The sequence below is a fragment of the Prunus persica genome, chromosome G1 (genome assembly GCF_000346465.2).
Source record: "Prunus persica cultivar Lovell chromosome G1, Prunus_persica_NCBIv2, whole genome shotgun sequence".
Classification (NCBI taxonomy): Eukaryota; Viridiplantae; Streptophyta; class Magnoliopsida; order Rosales; family Rosaceae; genus Prunus; species Prunus persica.
In genome coordinates this window covers 25982109-26004933 of record NC_034009.1, presented here as the reverse complement: position 1 = coordinate 26004933, position 22825 = coordinate 25982109, and the positions used below count along the sequence as shown (strand labels likewise).

At 39.1% G+C, this 22825-nt stretch overlaps 4 protein-coding genes across 8 annotated transcripts; 3 read left to right on the top strand and 1 right to left on the bottom strand.

Moving 5' to 3' along the window:
* Nucleotides 3827-6508, top strand: LOC18789257 (probable polygalacturonase At3g15720). Of its 5 annotated transcripts, none has more exons than XM_020555081.1 (4): nucleotides 3827-4426; nucleotides 4520-4808; nucleotides 4900-5000; nucleotides 5107-6508. In XM_020555081.1, exon 4 carries the CDS (start codon nucleotides 5221-5223, stop codon nucleotides 5959-5961), a length of 741 nt encoding a protein of 246 aa, XP_020410670.1. In that variant the 5' UTR covers nucleotides 3827-4426; nucleotides 4520-4808; nucleotides 4900-5000; nucleotides 5107-5220; the 3' UTR covers nucleotides 5962-6508. The 5 variants fall into 4 exon arrangements, with proteins under 5 accessions (XP_020410670.1, XP_020410671.1, XP_020410668.1 ...); XM_020555079.1 differs by having other exon boundaries at nucleotides 4900-6508; XM_020555083.1 differs by having other exon boundaries at nucleotides 3827-4808.
* Nucleotides 6694-9778, bottom strand: LOC18789382 (ribose-phosphate pyrophosphokinase 4). Its single transcript, XM_007222717.2, has 7 exons — nucleotides 9315-9778; nucleotides 8884-9199; nucleotides 8681-8776; nucleotides 8496-8564; nucleotides 7967-8095; nucleotides 7493-7592; nucleotides 6694-7299 (listed from the first exon to the last, which is right to left on the bottom strand). Exons 1-7 carry the CDS (start codon nucleotides 9680-9682, stop codon nucleotides 7166-7168), a joined length of 1212 nt encoding a protein of 403 aa, XP_007222779.1. The 5' UTR covers nucleotides 9683-9778; the 3' UTR covers nucleotides 6694-7165.
* On the top strand, nucleotides 10064-14422 carry LOC18789710 (uncharacterized protein At1g04910). The gene is made up of 11 exons (XM_007222852.2): nucleotides 10064-10458; nucleotides 10592-10642; nucleotides 10718-10808; nucleotides 10977-11053; nucleotides 11835-11923; nucleotides 12252-12371; nucleotides 12507-12623; nucleotides 12771-12914; nucleotides 12997-13120; nucleotides 13219-13410; nucleotides 13720-14422. Exons 1-11 carry the CDS (start codon nucleotides 10147-10149, stop codon nucleotides 14077-14079), a joined length of 1677 nt encoding a protein of 558 aa, XP_007222914.1. The 5' UTR covers nucleotides 10064-10146; the 3' UTR covers nucleotides 14080-14422.
* Nucleotides 17536-22403, top strand: LOC18793624. Its single transcript, XM_007223205.2, has 14 exons — nucleotides 17536-17761; nucleotides 18344-18482; nucleotides 18574-18831; nucleotides 19093-19267; nucleotides 19442-19503; nucleotides 19645-19808; nucleotides 19924-20021; nucleotides 20342-20400; nucleotides 20485-20619; nucleotides 20706-20971; nucleotides 21072-21231; nucleotides 21618-21693; nucleotides 21803-21853; nucleotides 21944-22403. The coding sequence occupies exons 1-14, from the start codon at nucleotides 17703-17705 to the stop codon at nucleotides 22162-22164; spliced, it is 1923 nt and encodes a 640-aa protein (XP_007223267.2). The 5' UTR covers nucleotides 17536-17702; the 3' UTR covers nucleotides 22165-22403.

Here is a 22825-nt window from a genome sequence, read left to right as displayed (position 1 = left end):
GGGGAAGCGGGTTGAGATATGGCCCATATTGCCCATAATTCCAACATTATGGATTTGAGTGGCAGACTGATAGTGCATGGCCTAATAGGCCTGAGCTGGTATTATTATAGGATTGGTTGTTCTGGTAGAGGCAGTCCCAAATCTGGCGAGAGGTGGACATGCCAACGACTTGAGAGAGAACGGGTTCGGTGAAAGTCGCACGAAGAAGACTAACAAGAGTTTGATTAGTGTGCTACTATTGAGTATACTGTGGATTGGGTGTGGTGGTGATGGTCGGAGAAGATTCAGAGGGGGTATCTTTAGAGGGAGTAACTGTGGTGGTGAGAAAGGGAGATGGGCAAGGATAAGAGCCATCGAGAAATTTCCAGTAATCTTGGCCAACTAGGAATGGCTTAATCTGACTTTCCCATAACAAATAGTTTGTTTCAGAAAACTTGACAGAGACAAAAGTAGAGATGGTTGGGATTAAGAGAGAGCTCATAGAGATAGACAAGAGATTTCCAGAGGATACCATGTGAAAACTAATTCTCATTTATGGATTTCCAGTATTGAATTACAACGTATATATTGACAAAGATACAATAATTGTTGATGGTGAGGAATCTACTTTTACAATGTAAACAAGAGTGAATTATGGCAGATCTTAAGGAAAAGATGTCAGTGCTATATCTTTAGGGAACCTTATTAACAAAGCCTTATGTTCTAGTGCCCGAGAACTTTAGCTACTTTGCCATCCTTTTGGTTTCTTCTTCATTGTTTCGTAAATAATATGAAGAAAATACTAGTTACACTTTTGATATTCTACATTGCTTCATCTCAGTTGATTGGTTTTGGACATAGCCAAATAACATTCGATGTTCTTAAATATGGTGTTGTTGGAGACGGAAAGACTAATGATTCCGGGGTAATTAACTTCTCGTAACACATGCATTTAGTTCTTTTGAGTAATGTTCGCTTGTTAGATAGCTCGACGTGTTAATGTTGTTAAACTTTGTATTTAAACCACATATTCACATAAAATACATGTTCCTCTTATCAATAGTTTGGATGGATAATGCGACAACATTAACATGTCATCATGTTATCCAATTAGGAAGAGAGCGTTTTTGACATGACCCGACCCAAATTCCACTGTGGAATCCGAGCCGGACCCTGTGTGTGTCCGACACCTGGCGGGTGTTGGGCACGAATGACCTAATTGCCCTTCCCTATAAAGTACGATAAAATAACAAGGTTGACTCCTACCAAAAAATCGGCAAAGTCTCCCGTATAACTGGATCAATCCCCAAAATTTACACATGTCAAACAAGCATATATATACACAACCAACTACCAGCATACATATATATACACACATTCCAACAGTTAAATTCTAATTCTAGGGCAGAATTTACAAAAGGAGTCAATTCTTTTATAGAAAAGTCCTACATCAGAAAAGAAAGCGCGGAAGGTGGAAAACGGCCCGGTGGTGGATCACTGTGCACGCATATTGCATGGGGGAGCAAAACATCGAAAATTGTGAGTGGACCAAAAACAAAGTTTGAAAAAAAAAATAGCATATGAACATACTAACCCCACTGTAAAAACAGTTATACAAAACTAAATCATTCTCTTTATTATATTCGTACTGAAATCAATGCATTCATATATTTACACATATATGTGCCAATCATACTCATGGTTAACATTAATCTCTTAAAAGCATTGAAAATAGTTTAAAACTACCACCTAGGTGTACCCCTTATTTCTGTCAATTCCTAATATTTGTCAATTCCTCGCATCACCATTGGTGACACGTACTCGCAGGTCTCGGTGACACAAGGTCAATCCGAGCCCCAACTCGCAAAATTTAGGGGACCGTAGTCAGCCTGATCTGCATTTCTTGCTCCGCACTAGTCCGGGTACCACAGAACTCATGGGGCAACTGTCAACCATGCTGACTAAACCGAAGGCAACCAATAAAATCCAAAGGCAACAATTTATCTGAAGGCAACTTATTTACCGAAGGCAACATCTGTATATCTGGGTACGTAATGTGGCTTAGGAAAATATAAGGTTTCTGAAAAATCTGATGAATAACTGAATTTCTGTTAATATGGAACTCTGTTGCCATTTATCTGATATTTAGCTAAAATTCTCTTTCCCTATATCCTTAAAGGATATTCCACTCGGCAGCATGCAAAACAAAATATTTAAAAGTATATAACAGCTTATAAAACACTAATCTTTGAATAAAACTTATTCAAGATCAAATAATGTAACCGAATTGCTTAAATTCATTTATAAAAACAAAGAGTCCACTCACTGCTGGTCCGTGCTCGCTGGACCTCTTGAAGGTCCCTCCTGCGGGTCAATTGGTGCCCGGGTGCCTGATTCAATTACCATAATATTCTAGTAATACAATACTCAATATAGTATTAAATTAAAAACCTTGACCCCCAGCTCCTAGAAGTGCGTGCATCAAATTAAAGTTATTCATATGCCCATAAAAGCTTTTCTTCCACTTGGAATAGTTTATAAGTATCTCGGGACTCAAAAAGCGCTAAAGTCCCAAAAAGTCAACCCGGGACCCTGTGGGTCTACAACCTCAAAATTATGATCCGAAAGCCTCTAGAAGTTCCAATATACCCAGGACACATGTCCCGAGAGTTTGATCTCGATCGGACAGTCGGATTGATCACGATCGTACAATCGCATGATTTCTAAAACCCTAGCCCTAGGGTTCGTGATTTCGGAGTATCCGGGACTCCTATTCACGATCCGTCGAATCCTAAACGATCCCGGAATTGTCTAGATTAACATATCTGAAAAAGATTACGATCCAACGGCTCAACTATATTGAACACGGAAATCGCACAATATGCAACATCCGTTCGAGGCTCAAACGGTATCCGAATTGAGATCCGCGAATTCCTACGCGCTCGTGACAACACGAGGATCACTCTAGGACTGAATGTGATTTCCACTAAATTGCCCACGCGCCGCCACACTCGCCAGCAGCACGTGGGTGGCTTGATAAATTTCTGGCAGTCGAAAAAACTCCAAATCACCAGCCCAAACTCCTACTCTAGGTAAAACACCCTATTTGGAACCACTTTTGTTCTTGGACCTACCCCAAAAACTAGCCGAAAATGGCCGAAATTCCAATCTCAAAATCGGCCAAACTTTGGATCGTGGTTTGATCTACTTAGGCTAGAAATCCTTCCAATCATACCCAACCAGCAGCTAAGTCATGAAAAATAGGTAAGGATCCATACCTTGATCGTCCGATTTGGTGGCCGGAATACGGAGATCGATGGCTGTGAAATTTCGAACTAAACCGGCCGAATTTTTCGATTTTTTTGACAAAACCGTGATAGCCGAGTGGCAGGGAAGGTCGAGCTTAGAGTCGGAGCTGACGCCGGTGCGATTGGGTCCGGTCTGGTGGGTCAGGGCGAGGTGTGGCGGTGGATGGGTGGTTATGGAGGTTCGGCTGGGGGGTTTTCGAACCAGGGGAAGAAGAGATCGCGGGGAGAGAGAGAGAGAGAGAGAGACTGAGGGAGAAGAGAGATAATTGGAGTTTTAAAGTTCTGACTTTACAAATTACCATTTTGCCCCTCTACGTATTTTGACCGTATTTTTTTCATTAAAGCTTCGATTCAAGCTCGCTACATGTCTACGGACTCGTTTCGTCGCGCTTTACGCAACGGTGTGTATGGAATTGTCAAATTCTTTCACGGTCAAAAAGTCAACTTTTCTTTAATAAATTATTTCATGGGCAAAATTGTCTTTCCTTATAATAAACTAATAATTAAATATTAATTAAGGTTTGGGTTATTACAGTTTTTATTTTTCTTGTTTTATTTTATTTCTTTATTTTCCATTATCTTAAGCTAAAAGGAGCAATCACTTACAGTTTGTTCACTTTGCAAATATAGGCTTTTGTAAAAGCATGGGAAGAGTTATGTGGAGAATCTGATGAAGCTATCGGCGCACCAACACTTGTTATACCAGAGCAAAAAACTTTCTTATTGCAGCCCATCAAGTTTGAAGGTCCTTGCAACTCAAATAGTGCTCATGTTCAGGTAACCTACACACGCCTTTGAAAACACTGGTTCTTTTTTTTTTTTTTTTGATGAGCTGAAAACACTTATTTCAACAATATGATTTTTCTTACTTATTGAAAAACTGATTAAATTGTTCTTTTTCTCCTTTCCTGTTGGGTGTGGTGAGCATATCCTGGAAAAACTGGTGGCACCCAAAACGTTGGATGCATGGAAAGGGTGTGAATCATCGGATTGGCTCCAATTTTCGAATCTGGGCAATCTCTTGGTTGATGGTAGAAATCGACGGTCATGATTCATCTTGGTGGACCACTCCCAACCAATACGACACATTATCTTGCAAACTCCTCCAGATGAATAAGAAGAATCGCAAACCACCAGATGTATGAATTATTTTTCTTTTTCAATTTAATTTAATTTAGTGTATATATATTTTTTTACTGAAATTGGGTTTACTAATTTGAATGTTACTGCAGGCTTTACTTCCATGGATGCGATCATCTTAAACTCCAGTGGACTTACTCATCTAAACAGCGCAAGAGCCCACATTGCTATAAGCAATTGCAACAATGTGTATGTCTCTCATCTCACCATAACCGCACTTGAAGACAGTCCAAACACTGATGGCATTGACATGTCAAGCTCACACTATGTCTTTATTCAACACTCTACCATTGGAACCCGCGATGACTGTATAGCCATAAACGGTGGCTGCTTCGATCTCAACATCGCCAACATCGTGTGCGGACCAGGCCATGGAATTAGGTACGTAGTCCTTAACAGAAATCCTTATTGAAAAATCTAGCTTATAATATAATATTAACTTAAAATTCTCTTTTGCAAACATTGTGGGAAGCTTGGGAGCAAATGGGCAACTTGAGAAAGTGGAGAATGTGTATGTGAGAGATTGTAGTTTCAGTGGGACTACAGGATCAAGACGTGGCAGGGCGAATCCAGGTATGCTAGGAACATAATGTTTGAGAAGATCACACTCGATAGAGCTCAAAATTCCATCATCATTGACCAGTTTTATTGTAATCGTGATCACAAATGCAAAACTCAGGCCTCGGCTGTGTCGGTGGATGATGTGAAGTACATTGATTTTGAAGGAACTTCTGCGAGTGAGGAGGCGATCAAATTAGATTGTGACCAGAATTCAAGTTGCCACAACATTATTATGGACCGCATCAAAGTTACCTCTGATGTTCCTGGTAAGAAGATTTATGCCTCTTGCAATAATGCTATTGGAACTTCCATTGGCACTATTGTGCCCAATGTACCTTGCCTCAAGGCAGGGGCAGAACCAACTACTTATTCGCCAGCTACGCCTCCACAAGCTCTGCCTTTGCCACCTACGCCTCTGCCATCTCTGCCTTTGCCTGTTACACCTCCGCCATCTCTGTCTATGCCGTCAATAGATCAGCCATCTCTGCCTATGCTGGCTGAGCCTTCATTAGCTCTAATTTTGCCAGCTACACCTCCGCCAGCTCCGCACTTGCCAGATACACCTCCGGCATCTCCGCCTGTGCTGGCTACACCTCCGCCATCTCCACCTATGCCGGCTACGCCTCCTCTAGCTCTAATTTTGCCAGCTACACCTCCGCCATTGACGGCTACGTCTCCGCCATCTTTGCCCATGCCAGCTACGCCTCTACCGATTCTGCCTCCCCTAGCTCCACCTTTGCCAAATAAGCCTCGACCAACTCTGCCTTTGCCAACTACGCCTCCGCTAGCTCGGCCTTTGCGAAATAGGCCTCGGCCTCTACCTTTGCCAACTATGCCTTCCCCGGCTCCACCTCTGCCATTTACACCCTTAGCTTCGCTAGTACCAACTCTGCCTCCCCCAGCTCTGCCAGCAACACCACAAATGTCCTTTAAAGGGTACTCAGTAAGGCCTAGGGCACCGGTGTGGTACTAGCTGAAGGCTCTCCGATACTTAAGTAAGTATGGAGTGAATAGTAATCTGGACAGAGTAATGGCTAAGTATGCCGAAAGTTCCAGTTACCTCCATTTTGAGACTTGTGCCTCTTTTATAAGTCTTGAGAGGTGTGCATGTTATTTAGAATTTCGAGGTGGGACTGTAGACATTCATTGTGGGCATTCCACGTGTCCAAAGGATGCTTTGGGGTCTGGCCTTGCGCTCGGCAGTCAGGGGTGCCAGATGATTCCTTATCGATTCCTACTTTTGTCTACGTGTCGTTCCTCCATTGGTTCGTTAATTGTGGTACAAACATGGATCACTTTTTACTACTTGTAAACATAGAATAAATTGGCTTTTTGGTCAAAATATATAGAATAAATTGACCATGAATTTGTTGCAAAAACTTTAATTTGATAAATGCTAGTAAAACAAATATCTTTTTACTTCTTGTAATCACCAACAATTATATAACTTCTAAAATTACTATAACAAAAAACTATTATAGACCTATCTAGGAATTTCATCCAAAAAAGATGGCTCCGAAGGTGGCTTCGCCCTGCCTGAAGTGATTGGCAAGCCACCCTCCACGACGATCACCAACCCCAGCACCCATTCTGTCAGATTCATCCTTGCAAGCTGCCATCACCATTTAGTTTGTACCATCCTTCTGGAGAAGGATACTGGGCCAAGAGAGGCAGGCACTGTGCACACCAGTGCAGAAACAGTTACTAAAGAGTAATGATACAATATGAAGGCTAATTTCCTTCACTTGCTTTGCACATATGAAATACTTAATATATATAGAAATAACTTCTTACAATTTGTCTAAAAGGAAATCACATATGCTCGAACTGTAGACAATGTTAGCCTATAACTTTTCTTCAGAAATGGCTATTTGCCCTTGCTCTATTTCTAGAGCTAGATTATACTTTTGATAGCAACTTAGCATTGAGGATACTAGGTGTTTATTGTAATCAAAGTGCAAAACTTTGTCAATGCCCCTGAAAGTTTGCATCATTTTGTCATAATAACTGCTACAAAAAGTAAAAATTCTTCACTGCAGCCTGATACTCGAATCCTTGTACTTCTCTATGCTTGATGACTCTATAATCCGTTGAACCCCATAAGAGGAAGAAAGGGTGGGAGAACAAGAAATAAAACCTAAGAGAAGGCACTTTTATCTAGTGCTCCTAAGTTTCTCTTATATTTGAAGAGTAGCCGCTATAGAACCAGCAAGGCTGAGAATTTCAAACGGTGGATTGTGCATCACATCTTTCACTGTCAGTGGACATGAGTCTGTAATCCAGAAGTAGGTCAGCCCATGCTCAGGTTTCCCTGGTTGGAAAAGGAAAGAAAGAATGCACAGAGGAATTAGAAATCGTACTTGGAGAGTCTCAACCAAGTTGGCACCATGTAGTAGTGAGTTTATTTTTTGTTAAATTATACAAGAGCATGAAAGTTAACTACAAATCAAAAGAATAACGAGTAATAAAAACTTCAGAGGAAAAGTAAGTAGAGCACGTAATACCTCCATTATCTCTTTGAAAGCGTTCCCATGATCTATTAGGAAAAATCCCATGTGTTACATAAGCACTGATTTTTGCAGCTCCATGGGCGGCTAAAACTTTCTAAAACAAGTGAGAACGTAACAAGACATTTCAGATTAGTTATAAACAAATGGAAGAACTATTCTCCTCTGTGAAAGTTAGGAGTGTGTAGCAAGAAACAAGCAATAAGTCCAATGTCCATCTATTGGTCAAGAAGTTATTTTCCAGATCCAACCCAGTGACAATTTTATTGTTTACTTTTTGCCAAAAGTGTTGATCATGTTATCAATTGGGCCATATTCTATCTGAATTTCAAGGTTCTGTGTGTTATGACCAGTATTATAGGGTTAAAATGTTGTGCTCAAGGCAGGCACATCATTCATACACAGTCTTCTTTTATTTTAAGGTTATTAGTATCAGGCAGCAGACAAGAAGTTCACCCAGGATTTTGATACCTGGCATTCGATCAAGGTGCCACCAGATTGAACCAAATCATCAACAATCACAACATGCCGTCCTCTTGCGTCTCCCTCCTTAATACGTACAATTCGTTGGTCACCTTCCCGAACTTTAGCACAGACAATCTGCATTTAATTGTGGAAGGTTATCCAGCCAACTAGAAACATAATTAAATTACGCCTTCATGAAGTAAATATTAAAGTTCATGAAAATGTCAGCGAAGGAGATGAAACCACAACATAGTTGAATAAACAGTGTCCAGCTGCACCTCTTACACAAACTATAAGCTTTATGATGAAATCTTAAGGATGGAATCAGAGTATAGAGCATGCAATTTAATGCACCCAGCTCATTGACATATCCATCCTATTATATAACTATGAAGAGTAGTGCACAGGGCTTAATGAGCAGATTCTTGTCAAAATACTTAGAACAAACATGAAGACAGGAAGATAATTGTCATGTATATGTGGTTTTGAAGACTCTTAGCTCCAACTTGTTACTAGGGAAGGGAAAACAAAATACCGTTGGGAAATGCTGTAGCTGCTTATGAAATCGTTTCCATGCACCGTCATCAGGAAAAGCAATGGATATCTGAAATGTGAAGAAAATCATCACACAATTTCAGAAATAAAAATTGATTTGAATAATTACTCTTATCAACATCTAAATTCCCAGGACTCAACATCCAGAGGGGAAAAGAACTTTACATTGTCAGAATCAGGGAGCTGTTGCAGCCTACTTTTGAGCAAAGGGATCCCACTTTCAAAGCATGGTAAGATATTATCACCAAAGTAAAATCTCTCCTAAACACACAAAAGACAATGAAAAAAATACTGTCAGAAAAATCATTGCATATTGCTTACTGATGACTATGAGAAGACATAATTGTATAGTAATGAGGTAGAGAAACCTGCAAGGCATGGATATCATAGATGACTAAACTAGTGGGCCCTCCCATTGAAATGGGTATATTTGACAAGGCCCTGGCAAGTGTGAAAGCGGTGGCAACATCTCCCTCATCCTCCATACGCTCAGAAGTCCCAGTGGGAAAAAAGGGAAGGACGAGCGTGAATGAGGAGATGAACAACTTGGGCAATGCATAGATCACAGAGAGCTGCTCAAAAATCACTGATGGGGAGCTAAACGAGGCCAGAAAGGCCACATGGTGTCCTCGAATGCCATGAGCATTGGGTATGAATATGTTGGGAAACCCATCATCAAATTTCCTAAAAGAAACAAAATTTACAAAATTGCATACAAGAGCAATTCAGAAACAATAAAGCTTATGCATTTATGATGAAAATTTACATTTTCCATGGAAAATGCCTAATTACAGCTCACCTCCAAGTGATGCTACGGAGCTCAATGGCGTCAGATTGAGCCGCGACTTTCTGAGCGAGCGACTTGGTCTCGGCGCAGTAGAAGAGGCAGACCTTCTTCACTTTCTTCACTGCCGATCCGGAAGCCATTGCCACCTGAGCTTCTGGAGGGTTGTGAAAGACGTGAATAGGCGTATCCGGCTCGATGGTCCAATTGTGCGGATTCTCGAAGCTCTTGATCTCGCACCTAATGCCGTTCTGTTTCTTCTTCTTCCTCAAGGTCGAGGCTTTGATTTCAAAAGCGACATAAGAGGGTTTGGGAGGAGATTTCAATGTGGGTGTGGAGCTAGGGTTTTGGTATGAGGACAGAGGGGCTCGAGTGGCCGCCATGTGGCGGTCACTGGTGTGCTTCGTGTTCCTTCTTTGGTGCCGGGCTGCTAGGTTCTGTGTCAGCGTGATGATGGCTTTGGTTAGTTACCAGTGTTCGGGCTGTTAGTTTTAGATGTCCGAAAATGCCCATCCCCTTCAAAACGGTGCCGTTCGCACGTAATTTTTCCAATTAACAAAAAGTCTTTTTAGTCCCCGTAGTTTGCAAGATTTATTACTTTAGTCTATCTAGTTTCAATGTTTTCAATTGTATCCTTATCATTTTCAATTCGATCAATTTAAGAAAGGTGTCAAATCCCTAAAATTAAAACTACGGGATGAAATTATAAAATGGGAAAACTATATAGACCAAAAGTAAATTGTTGTTTTTTCATTTTTTAATTTTATTTACGAAAATAAATCGCCTTTGGCTTTACCTCCTCACTCCACCTTTAACAATACCAAAGCCAGAAAAATCCTCAAAAGCCATGACTTACAGTCCGAAGCGAGCCATGGCTGAGCTCAGGCACTCCATCTCGATGGGGGCTCGAGGCACTTCTTCTCCAATGAAGCGAGATGAAGACTCCTCTCCTTTGATATCGGACACTCAACCCGTAGACGACGACGACGGTCGCGGTCGCCACCCCTACAAAGATCGTGACCGTCCCTTCTTCTCCCATTTCCAATCCATCTGTCCGTCCATTGGCGACGACGCTAACAGCTCTAGGATCTCACTCGTCGTGGTCATTGTCGTTGCCCTCCTTGGCTTAGTGTCGATTTTGGCAATCGTGAAACGAGTGGTATTGGTTCTTTTTGTGCTTTTTCTTGTTTGGATTTCTGGTGTCTGGAAATTAGGATAAGATCAGATTTTCTTGGAGCTCTGGATTTTTATGTTTGTTAATTGCTTTCATTTTTTGTTGAATTTTATTGCAGAATGCTCCTTACTTGTGTAAAAAAGATGGCATCACTCTTCACTGTCCTCATGTAAGTTTCTGAAGCTGTGTGTTAGGTCAACGTTGAAATGTCTGTAATGAAATTGTGAGATTGTTGAAATTTCAGGTCAAGGAAGCGCCTTCACTTTGGGAGAATCCTTATTCAGCAACCACATCTTGGAAGCCCTGTGCTGAGCGTCGACTTGGTGGGTTTTCAGGTAAGCTGAGCTCCTCTTTTACTGCTTTAGAAATCTAACTACAATGTTGTTGTGAGTTGCTGTTGCTGCTCCCTTGTAATCTAGATCTGTTTACTATGTCAAGTTCTAGATTCTATTTCCGTGTTTGAGTTTCTTTTCTAAATTTAGAATCGTTCTTGCTCTATTCAGATCTTCCACCTGAAAATGAAACAACTGGGTACATATTTATCCATGCAGAGGGGGGTCTAAATCAGCAAAGAATTGCGGTATGTTCTGCTCTGTTTACTTGTAATCTGATTTAGAAAGTCTATTCCTTAATTTTTTCACCAACTTGTGCACATTATAAGAATGGACAAGTGAAAGAAAACTTCAAGAACCTTCAAGAGAAAGTACAGTATCCATTTTCTCAAATATATAGCCAACGCTCCTAAGGATTTGCCAGAAAGCCAGCTAAGCCTGTTAGCTAAGTGATGGCTATAGACTGTTACAGATTAGTCACAATTGTTAGCCGTAACAGCTTAATCTGTTACAACTTCAACCATAATATGTTTGCCAGCTTGGTGTCCATGCTGGATGGCTTGCTGAAATTGGCAACAGCTTGTCTGCTGATGTGGCAGTCACGTGTTCTCCTTTTTTATTAGCTTGTCTCTCTTGCTGTGGCTGTAAGCTCATTGTATTTGCTCTGCTCTCTTTGTGGCCAGAAGAGCTTTACTGGTCTTTGCTTTACCAATGTAGCTTGGCTGAATTTCTCTGTTTACACACAAATTGCTCATTTATATACTTTATCGGCCTTGTGGATCCCATTGATTTCCCATGGTTTACAAACAAATATATATAGCAATCTGAACTTATTTTAATTGAGTGATAATGGTGGAGAAATGCACTAGTCTGGTTGGTAATTCGCATATTAGTATGAGATATTGTTTTTTAACTGGGTTTTATTAAGTTCACCCTTTGAGAAGTGGATGATTGTACCTTATCATTGTATGTGAAGTGGTCAGCCATGTATGTACACATATTTACCATTGTGTATATTATTTCATGCAGATATGCAATGCAGTGGCTGTGGCCAAAATAATGAATGCTACCCTTATTTTGCCAGTGCTGAAGCAGGATCAGATTTGGAAAGATCAAACGTGAGATTTACCATTATTTTTATACTTACTGTCACAATAGTGTAATGTTTTAAACACAGTGTATGTGCAAAAAAGAAGAAAAAAAGAAGAGAGAATATCGTTATTCATGTTAATGATCTTCTGTTACAAATCTTGAAAATTTGGATTAATCTCCCTTGTCAACTTAATAGGAACAGAAGTAGCTTGTATGCACACATAATGTATCTATAAATCTTTTACCCTTTTTAGGATCACTGAAAAATATGACCATTTGAAATTGCTCCATATGGTACTGTGTTGGGATCTCTTATGCTTGCAATTCTTCATTAAAATATGACAATATGTGCAGGAAATTTGAAGATATCTTTGATGTTGATCATTTCATTGATTACCTGAAGGATGATGTACGAATTGTTCGTGATATTCCTGAGTGGTTTACAGACAAAACTGAGCTATTTTCAAGTATAAGGTTAAGTTCGCTCTCTCTGTCTTTATGTCTCTCCCTCTCTCCTTCTCTCCCTCTCTCCCTCTCTCCCTCCAATTTAGGGAAAACATTTGGATTGTTGGTGCAACTCGCAATGATTTGTGGAATTTTTTTCTTTAGACGGACAGTAAAGAACATTCCGAAGTATGCACCGGCACAATTTTACATCGACAATGTTCTGCCTCGAATCAAGGAGAAGAAGATAATGGCCCTAAAGCCTTTTGTTGATCGACTGGGGTAAGTCATGAATTTGATATATAGGTGTGCTGTGTGCTGCCCTAAACTTACAAGTGGTTGTATCTGTTAGAAAACTGCTGGATAAAAAAGGTTTAAGCTGCTGACAAATGGTCAACAACGTATATCAAGCTAAAAATCTGGTTTCAGGTATGACAATGTCCCTCAAGAAATCAACAGGCTAAGGTGCAGGGTGAACTATCATGCTCTTAAGTTTCTTCCTGAAATAGAGCAGATGGCTGATTTATTAGCATCAAGGATGAGAAACCGCACTGGCAGCTCCAATCCTTATATGTATGTAACATTGGCATTAGGAAAGTGAGCTTAACCCTTTCAGGATTCTTTTCAACCTCACTAACAGTTCCACACTTAGCAGGGCTCTTCATCTTAGGTTTGAGAAAGGGATGGTAGGTCTATCCTTCTGTGATTTTGTGGGCACAAGGGAAGAGAAAGCTCTAATGGCAAAATACAGAGAAAAAGAATGGCCAAGACGGTACAAGGTAAATAATCTAGATCAACTTTACGCAGTGAGAATCTTAAAAGAATATTAGTCTTATTTTGTTTCTTCTTTTCTTTTGGTGGCGATTTTGGTATGCAGAATGGTACCCATCTATGGCAACTAGCCCTGCAGAAGCGGAAGGAAGGGAGATGTCCCCTTGAGCCTGGGGAAGTGGCTGTGATTCTTCGAGCAATGGGCTATCCCAAGGAGACTCAAATTTATGTTGCTTCCGGACAGGTCTATGGTGGGCACAACAGGATGGCACCACTGAGGAACATGTTCCCAAATCTGGTATGAACTTCTAATTTATTCTAACATAGCTTACTGACTGATCTTATGTCGTGAAGGTGGCTCATTAATTTTGAACTGTTAAGTAAATTATATCTTAAAACATTATACCATTTCCATTATTTAGAATATTTACCTGAATGACATGTTGATTTTAGAAATTCCGGTTTGTAATAATTCTAGCTGAGGTTACTTCAGATAACTATTAATCATTTGAAAGCTGAATCTTGGTGGATCATATGGACACTTCTTCACTTTAAATCCTTGTTTCCCCCACTTGACGGATAGGTTCATTTTGACTGTTCATAACAGGTAACGAAAGAGGAGTTGGCAACTAAGCAGGAGTTGGATAATTTCAGGAAGCATGTGACTAGCTTGGCAGCGCTTGACTTCCTGGTTTGCTTGAAGTCTGATGTATTTGTGATGACCCATGGAGGCAACTTTGCTAAACTGATCATAGGGGCACGCAGGTATATGGGTCATCGTCTTAAATCCATAAAACCAGACAAGGGGCTTATGTCAAAATCTTTTGGGGACCCTTACTTGGGATGGGCAACCTTTGCCGAAGACGTTGTTGTCACCCACGAAACACGAACTGGATTACCAGAAGAGACCTTCCCTAACTATGACCTGTGGGAGAACCCCCTGACCCCTTGCATGTGCAAAGCTTGAACAAGGATATCTGATTGAAAAACTTAACACTGATTATTGAGGAGCTTCTTCTCCAAAAGCTCGGAGAACATATACCTGTGAGATGAAACTGTAAACTTCTTCTGCCCCAAAAGGCTCAAAAGAACGTTGCACGGTGTGATCAAGACAATTAAGGAGGAAAAATTAGGGCATACATCAAGCTTTTTGCGGTTTTGTCATGAATGTCAGATAGTTTTCCATGTTTCATCATAATTGTGTAAATTATTAGAGAAACGTGAAAGATGGTTTTCATGTAATGATTGCTGCTCGAATTATTCAGAGATAGAGGTTCATATAGTGATTGATGGGCACCGTTCTTTTAGCACCTAGCAGCCCAACCCAGTTACTGTATTTAGTTTATCTTTTTAGAGCTTTACTTTTAAAAAACAATATAGTTCACCATTTTAAAACACAATATAGTTCACCAATTTAAAAGATAGGAATACAATTTCATCTAATTAGCACAAGGGCAAAGACCAAAATGTAATTGATGTCCAAAGAGGTATCCCAATACTCAACGGACGGGTTGCAGGGGATGCTGACCTTGAAGGGATTGTCTTCGACATATAGCAGCTGTTGTCTCAGTTTGCATGAGTGATCTTTGTGTTTGCACCCCGGTGTTGTAATCGGGTTGCACACGCGGTAGCTCATTTTGTTTCTAGATAGGGGGTTCTCATATTTGAGATTATGTTGGCACTGAATGGCTCTTTAATATTCTTGCAGCCAATGTAAACCTTTCTATTCGTTTCTAATAAAATTTTGGGAGACTTTGGAAAAGGTCGAAGGAGAGAGAAATTTTTTAAAGAAGCCAAAATGGACAAAAATGCCCTTATTTATTTTTGGATTTCCTAAGGAATCCTTTACATTTGCATGTCTTTGATTTGAAAGTTGAGAGGTTTTTCTGTCTTAAGCTTTTTCCAAAAGTGAAAGTTTTTTTGTGGCTAAAACCTAAATTTACTTAAAATTTTCCAGCGACTCTGACCAAAAAAAAAAAAAAGGACCAAAATGCAGTACCTAATTTTACAATAATATCATTAAAAAATATCAACATTATACATAATGCCACTCCATCTAAGGCAAGTATACTATGTCACATGTCCACATCCGGCCAACTATCACTGCTGGCTAGCCACCGCCGCGCACCTGCCACAGCCCATCGCCGGCCTGCCGCCATCTGCAGGGGACCAAAAAAAACAAGATTTTGTATCATTGAAGGGACTCGAACATTGATCCTCAAAATAGGAGGGTTCACTCACAAACCACTATACCAAACTTGATTTTAAAATATTTATTCAGTTATACAATATTTATATAAACAATCAACAGTTTTTAAAATTTTTATAAAAAAAAAAACATTTCAACACATATGCTTGAAAAAATTACAAATAAAAACAGAAACTGCAACAAAAATACAGTGTAGATATCAATTATGTATTAAAAAAAACAAAAACAAAAACAAAAACAGCAACAAAAACAAAAATTAATTTTAGAACGGAAACAGAAATGTGATGACTAAAGGAAGCTTGTTCGCAAAGACACACTCGGCAATTGCAGACTTCTCAAATTTACCATCTGCAGAAATGAGAAACTGAGGATAGAGTAAAGGAACACAAAACAATCAAATTGAGACATCTCACCCACTCTGATAATAAAAAAGAGACTAACCGAAATAACTCAGTTTCTCAGCCTCCTTCTTAAGCAGGATCAAAGCAGGTCGTTTAACTTCAGGGTCAAGATGGAAAAATTTTGCCACCTTAGGATCCACTGTTTAGTAAAAGTTGACATCATCTTCAAGTCTTGAAGCAGCAGCAAGCTCGTCACTCTCAGGACCCTGTTATCATAAGGAGAAGGCATGATGACAATGAGTAACAATATATCGGAGACAGATTAAAATAGCTATTGAATAAAGCAAAAAATTGAGTATTTTTTATGCTTCATGAATCACCTATTTTTAAATTCCTATTCTAAATTATGTTCTATTAGATTCAACAGATCTCTGATTCAGTTTGCATTTGACAACCAAACATGCCTTGATAAATTCAGGTACTTCCATGTTAATGTGCAATTACCGAGCAAAACTCTATAGCGTCAATTAAAAGCCCGCTGCCTTGACTAACTTTCTAATTTAAGATTATCACCGTTTCTAGACCAAATTTCAAAACTCTCACCACAAGCTTATACGAAACTTTGCACTCTAATTACTGCTATAAAATTACATGGCCAACCCAAGCATTACCATAACAATCATAAAATCAAAGAACTTCAGATTTCATAATGTAAACCCAAAAAAAGGCATAAGAGGAGAAACATAATGAAAACGCAATAAGCATACCATCAAATAATTCAGGTAGCCCAAAACGACTTTATTTTCAGAAGTCAAAATGTGTTACGCCTCATCCAATGTGGTCACATTTTGAATACTAAGTCCTATACTCTTTTTGATCCATGTAACTATGCCCTCTCTGAAATCACATTTCGGAAAAGAGAAGAAAAAAAAAACACTCAATTTCTGTAATTTTCATAATTCTATCAAACTAAAATGAAAAGTTAGAAATCGGAGAAATTCTCGAGAAAGAAACGGTGAAATCTGATTTTGGAAGGCTTTTAAATAAAAAAGGTAAAAATGTATTTTACCTTTATAATTTAGACAGGTTCAACGAATCTGAGCCTCCTCTTTGGTCAAATTCAAAACAAAATTTGATTCCTATGTATCAAAAACAAAATAGAAATACTCTAGGTATCAAATCCTCATTAGTAAAGATTTTTATGTCTAATACCTAATTTTTCTTTTATCCTAATATTTTAAATTCTTGGATCTGGATTTAAGCCAAACCAAAAAATATGATTCTCATTGGATTAGCATAACGCGTAAGATCATCTCCACCCAATTAATACGATTAAAAGAATCTGTGTTTTAAGTCAACCCGTTTAACTGATAATGACATGATTTGAAATATTCAACAATCAAATTCATGTGCTGGCTGGGTTGAGAAATTTGATTCGATTAATAATTGTGTCGTGTTTATTATTACAGATAGGTGAAAGTACTTGTTTCTCTATCCGACGTAAACAAGAACATTAACTTGAATTACCTCGTCCGAATCAACAGAAAAACAGGACTAAAGACAAAATATCGATCTACATAAAATTTCTTTTTATCAAAAAAAAAAAGAAAAAAAGAAAAGTAAAATCGAAATAAACATCTCCTAGATTTGGCATTTGGTACCCACCAACAACAGTATCATAAAAAAGATAGAATCGAAAGTTCAAATTAGCACCCAAAAAAATATAGAAAATATTATCAAATATATTTAATAGCATTATCTACCACATTGCGCAAAAGGTACAACAATAAATATATAAAAAAATATCCTAAAAAACGAAATTTTGTTTTTAAATGGCATTTTTGTATTTCCATATGAGACCAAAAAAGTGGTTATAAAAGAAAATGGCCTAAGCTAAGACAAATCAAGCTTAGCCAGTAACCTGTTTTTAGTGTCACCGTTAACTTCATTGCCCATTATTTGATTCTTCACCGTATGGTCTGATCTGATTGAATTCCCAAGACTCTCAGAGCTCTGCTCGGCTAGCTTCATCCTTCAGGAATGAAGTTCCTCTTCCTCTTCAGCTTTCTCTGTTTCTGCCTCGGCCTTCTCAGCCAGAGGTAACCTTATCTTCATCATCGTCTTCTTCTTCGCTTTGTCAATCATCACTTGCGACTGAGTTTGGCTCTGTATTGACTGTTGAACATAAGCATCATCATTTTCTTCATTAACCCAATATTTGTTTAATTGTTTCCATGAGATTCCACTTCAGAATTGTTAATTGCATGTGGTACATTTGTTTATTCATACAATATACATTTTGTGGTCTTCTGCAGCCTAAAAGCTTGTGTATTTTGGGTTTCTGAGCTCAAATGCTTGTTCCCCTCGACCTTGTCAAGGGGCGTAATACCCAATTTACAAAACTTTATCTGCAAATTTCATGTAACTGGGAATGCTCTGTGTTTTGTACATGTTATCTATGTGGTTTTTCTTTCTTTTCTTTTTTGAATTTTCTTTTTGGTGCTAGAATCTCTGGCATTGTTAATACTATTACAAACTGTTTTGCCTAATCAGAACTCGTGATTTACTGTTACTAACTGGTCTTAGCATTTCTTGATAGTGATGATACATCTTAGTTGATTATCTCAACATTTTTTGGTTTCGTGATGTGAATTATGTGTGCAAATGATTACTGATTTCAGGGTATCATCACAAGACCATGCTAGCACCCCACCCAGAGGTTGGAACTCATATGACTCTTTTATCTGGACTATTTCGGAGGAAGAGTTCTTGCAAAGTTCCGACATCATATCTAAGCAGCTTCTTCCTCATGGATATGAGGTATTCATGGAAGATGACAACAATTTGATTTTCTGCATTAATTTATATGTATGTGAGTGTTTTAGTGTAATTCTTTTTCACTTCAATGCAGTACGCTGTTGTGGATTACCTGTGGTATAGGAGAAAAGTTCCAGGTGCTTACGTCGATTCTCTTGGGTTTGATGTAATTGATGAATGGGGGAGGCCGATACCTGACCCAGATAGGTGGCCTTCCTCCAAAGGTGGGAAAGGGTTCACTGAAGTGGCAGCAAAAGTACATAGCCTGGGTTTGAAATTTGGGATTCATGTTATGAGAGGAATAAGTACACAGGCAGTAAATGCAAATACTCCTATCTTGGACACCGCCAAGGTATTTCTACTTAATGCCACCACAACTCAATAATCAACTAATTGCACTGAAGCCTTCATCCTAGGATCCCACCATGGCTCTCATTTTCATCATCATTAGATGCTTTGGAGGATGCATCACATAATGTAGTTTATCTTTAACAAAGAATCAGAAAGCACACACAGCATGAGATTTTTTATCTTCAAAAGCACAACTGATGTAATGGCAGAAGTTAAAGACCTGGTACTCAGCACTTGAGCTTTTGTTGTTGTTCCTTATCAGGGGACTGCTTATGAAGAGTCTGGAAGAAAATGGACTGCACAAGATATCGGGATCAAGGAAAGAACTTGTGCATGGATGAATAATGGTTTCATGAGTGTGAATACCGAATTGGGTGCTGGAAAGGCCTTCTTGAGGTCACTCTATCAGCAGTATGCTGAATGGGGTGTTGATTTTGGTAAGCTGACTGTGATTAATAGCAATTACCGTGCTTGATACAGTATTATGATTGCATTAGTTATTGACAGCCAACATATCATTGGGATATTTCCCCTGATATTGGCAGCCAAGTCCGCACTTTATCCCTTGCTAACTCTGTTATTGGTTGCTTCTCTACCAACACCCCTTGCAGTGAAAAATGACTGTGTGTTTGGTGAAGACATAGATGTACCCGAAATAATCTTTGTGTCAGAGGTATAAAGCTGCTCCCCTCCTCTATCCCCCTCTCTCTCTGTCACACACACACACACACACTTACGCTCACACTAGTAACTTCAGCAATATTGTGGTGGAGAGTGGGTGCTTATACTTCATAAATAATGCATACTTGCCCAGGTTCTGAAGCAACTTGACCGTCCTATACTGTATTCTCTATCTCCTGGAACCAGAGCAACTCCTACAATGGCCAAGGATATAAGTGGGTTAGTTAACATGTACCGTATAACTGGAGATGATTGGGATTCATGGGGAGATGTTTTAGCTCATTTTGATGTTTCCAGGTGAGAAACCTGTTGTCATTTTAGTACAGGGTTTCATTCAGTTAAATTCAACTATTTTTTATATTCTGTGTTTTTACTGAATGTCATCGTATAACACAATTCAATTCCATATCAGGGATTTTGCTGCTGCTAATATGATAGGAGCAAACGGCTTACTGGGGAAGTCATGGCCTGACTTAGATATGCTACCCCTGGGATGGCTTAGCAATGCAGGTAATAGGACTTGCATTTTTCTTTCCTTTTTATGGCAATGAATATTTTCTTTTCAATATTCTTTAGACAGAGGAATGAGCTCGATTGATCTATGCCTGATAATGGGTTGTCATCACAATGCATTGGAGTTCCAAAACTGTGTCAGTTCAATATCTAGAAGTAGGAACGAGGTTGTCCATCATAAGCATGGCAGCGCTATTTATGTCCTGGCAACTTTAGAAGTTCATAAATGCACCTTATTAGTTTGAACTGTTTAAATTCAAGTTCTACAGTTGATGGATGAGAACTATAATTTATGTTTCGTGTGTTGAAAATATTAGGTTCAAATGATGGTCCACACAGATATACTAACCTCGGTTTAAGGGAGCAAAGAACACAGGTGCTTACATAAGGAGAAGTGAGTGTTTATGTCCTTTTCAATTAGCTGAGCAATCTTCTTGACCTAGCGCATTTATTTTAACAGATGACTTTGTGGTCTATGGCCAAATCTCCTCTCATGTTTGGAGGAGATGTGAGAAAGCTGGATGATACCACATACGGTCTCATCACAAATCCAACCTTGCTGGAGATAAATTCTTTTAGCTCAAATAATAAGGAGGTATGTTGAATATTTAATTCATAAAATCCTAAGAGTAAACTTTGGTCCTAGTAGCAACATAAAATCTTCTTTTGTTGCATTTACAGTTTCCATACGTTTCAAGTAATTTGAGTGCAAGGGCTTTTAAAAATGATGATCTGGTACACACCTGGCAAGCAAGAAGACATCTGACAGATGCAAGAAGCTCAGACACACATGTTCTTGGTCTCACTACCTGTGCAGATGTGAAAGCAATGGGTTGGTCTATTCAAGCTGTTGACCAAGATCCTGAACACATCTGCTGGAAGGAAAACTCAAGGAGCAAACGTCGGGCACCTTTTTGCCTAAACAAGAGAGAATCTCTTTTGGCATTGTAATATTTCTTTATCTTTCCCTAATCCATTTGTATTGATCTTACTATGGTTACTTGCACTTTTACAAATGTGATAATTCTGATTTCAATGCCTATATAGAGATGAAGACATACTTGACAAACAGAAATATCAGGGGAAGGTCAATTTATTAGCAAGTGACAAAATGGACCTTTGCTTGCATGCTTCCCCTAAACGAAAGCTTACTTCGAAGGAGCTTAAGAGAGGGTTCTTTTCACCTTGTAGATGGGACGCGAACCAGGTATTTCCAGTCCTTATTCATAGATCTATAGTATACAGAAGTGATATCTTGCATACACCATTGAGAGTTTAATCTGAAAGCATAATCTGACATATGAATAAGGATATCTTGCATACACAATAGAGAGTTGTATGGAGCATATTATTCCACGGAGGAATGACTTTTTGCCAGTATTTATCTGGTGTATGATCTGACCTGTTTGTTTGTAGACTTGGGCATACAATTCCAAGTCATCACAACTTAACCACATCTATGTTCTCCCTGAGAATGCACTTTTTTCTTTAACATCCTGTTTTAAGCTCTGTTTTTTCTTTTTACAACCAAAAAGAAAAAAAAAAACAGACCCAGCTAAATAAAATGTAAATGACATTTTTTAATCCTACCAGATGTGGGAGTTGAACTCCAATGGAACCTTGGTGAACAGTTATTCTGGGCTATGTGCAACAATAAATTCTGTTGAAGGTAAGAAATTAGAATCTGAGTGTGCCCCTTTTGTAGATTGATTCTTTAGTGAATCTTGAAATTATGATTTATATCATGGTTTTAACTTTCAAGTTGATCACCTGTTCAGCTCAAGCCAATTCTCAAGGAGTTCGCTCCTGGATTGCAACTGGACAAAAAGGTTTTTCCTCGATTCCCTCAACTCTCTCTTCTTTATCTTTTCAATGTAAGTGCAGATTTCTCAATTCTACTTCTGTTTCTGCAATTGCAGGACAAATATATGTTGCCTTTTTCAATCTGAACGAAGATTGGGCTACTATAACCGCACAAAAATCAGACTTGGCCAAGGAACTTCCTGGTACAAAATTGAGTGGAGGTTCCTGCAAAGGCACAGAAGCATGGAGCGGACAAGACCTAGGGATTATAGGCCAGACAATTTCATTTTCTGTCATACCGCACGGGGCTGCAGTAATTGTCCTGCAGTGCACTTAGAGTGCAGTCAGTATAAACCAAAGCATTTTGGGGCTGTCGTTCTGCCTATTGTCCTTCATCTTCTTTCTTTTTCTACTAGTAAAAGGGAAAAGGGAGTGGCTCATGCTGTAACCTGTGTGATATGTAGTAGTCCTCAAGGAAGGCAAAAGGTCCTGCAATGATATTTCTGTTCCATAGCCTGCCTTTAACAATTAATGAGAAGAAGAAAAAAAGATAATAAGATTATGGGTTTGACCTTATACGACGTGTCGTCCATTTTCCTTCCTTGTTTTGGATGATATCATGTCTAGTGTAAGCTGCTTGTCCTAGTCCCATAGGCATCATGAGCCTCTGCATTTGGCAATTTTAATCAGTCTACGTCAGCAATTTTGACTGGATTGTAAGGGAAAAACCCCCGGACTTGCTTGTCTAATACAGCGAGGCCAAAATGTGGTTCGTAAAATGGCGAGCGCGCTATCCGACCCTTGGCTTGAATAAAAACCCCACCACCACAGACCCAATCGAAATTTGCTGATGAGTCTCTCAATTAACTCTAGTTGCCGCTCCAAGTTTGGGCTAGTCAAAAGGCAGATTGATATATAGACATGAACTTAGGAAACCAACAAAACCAAAAAGTTCAATATCCAATAATATGATAAAACCATTGGCCAAATTGAAAGGG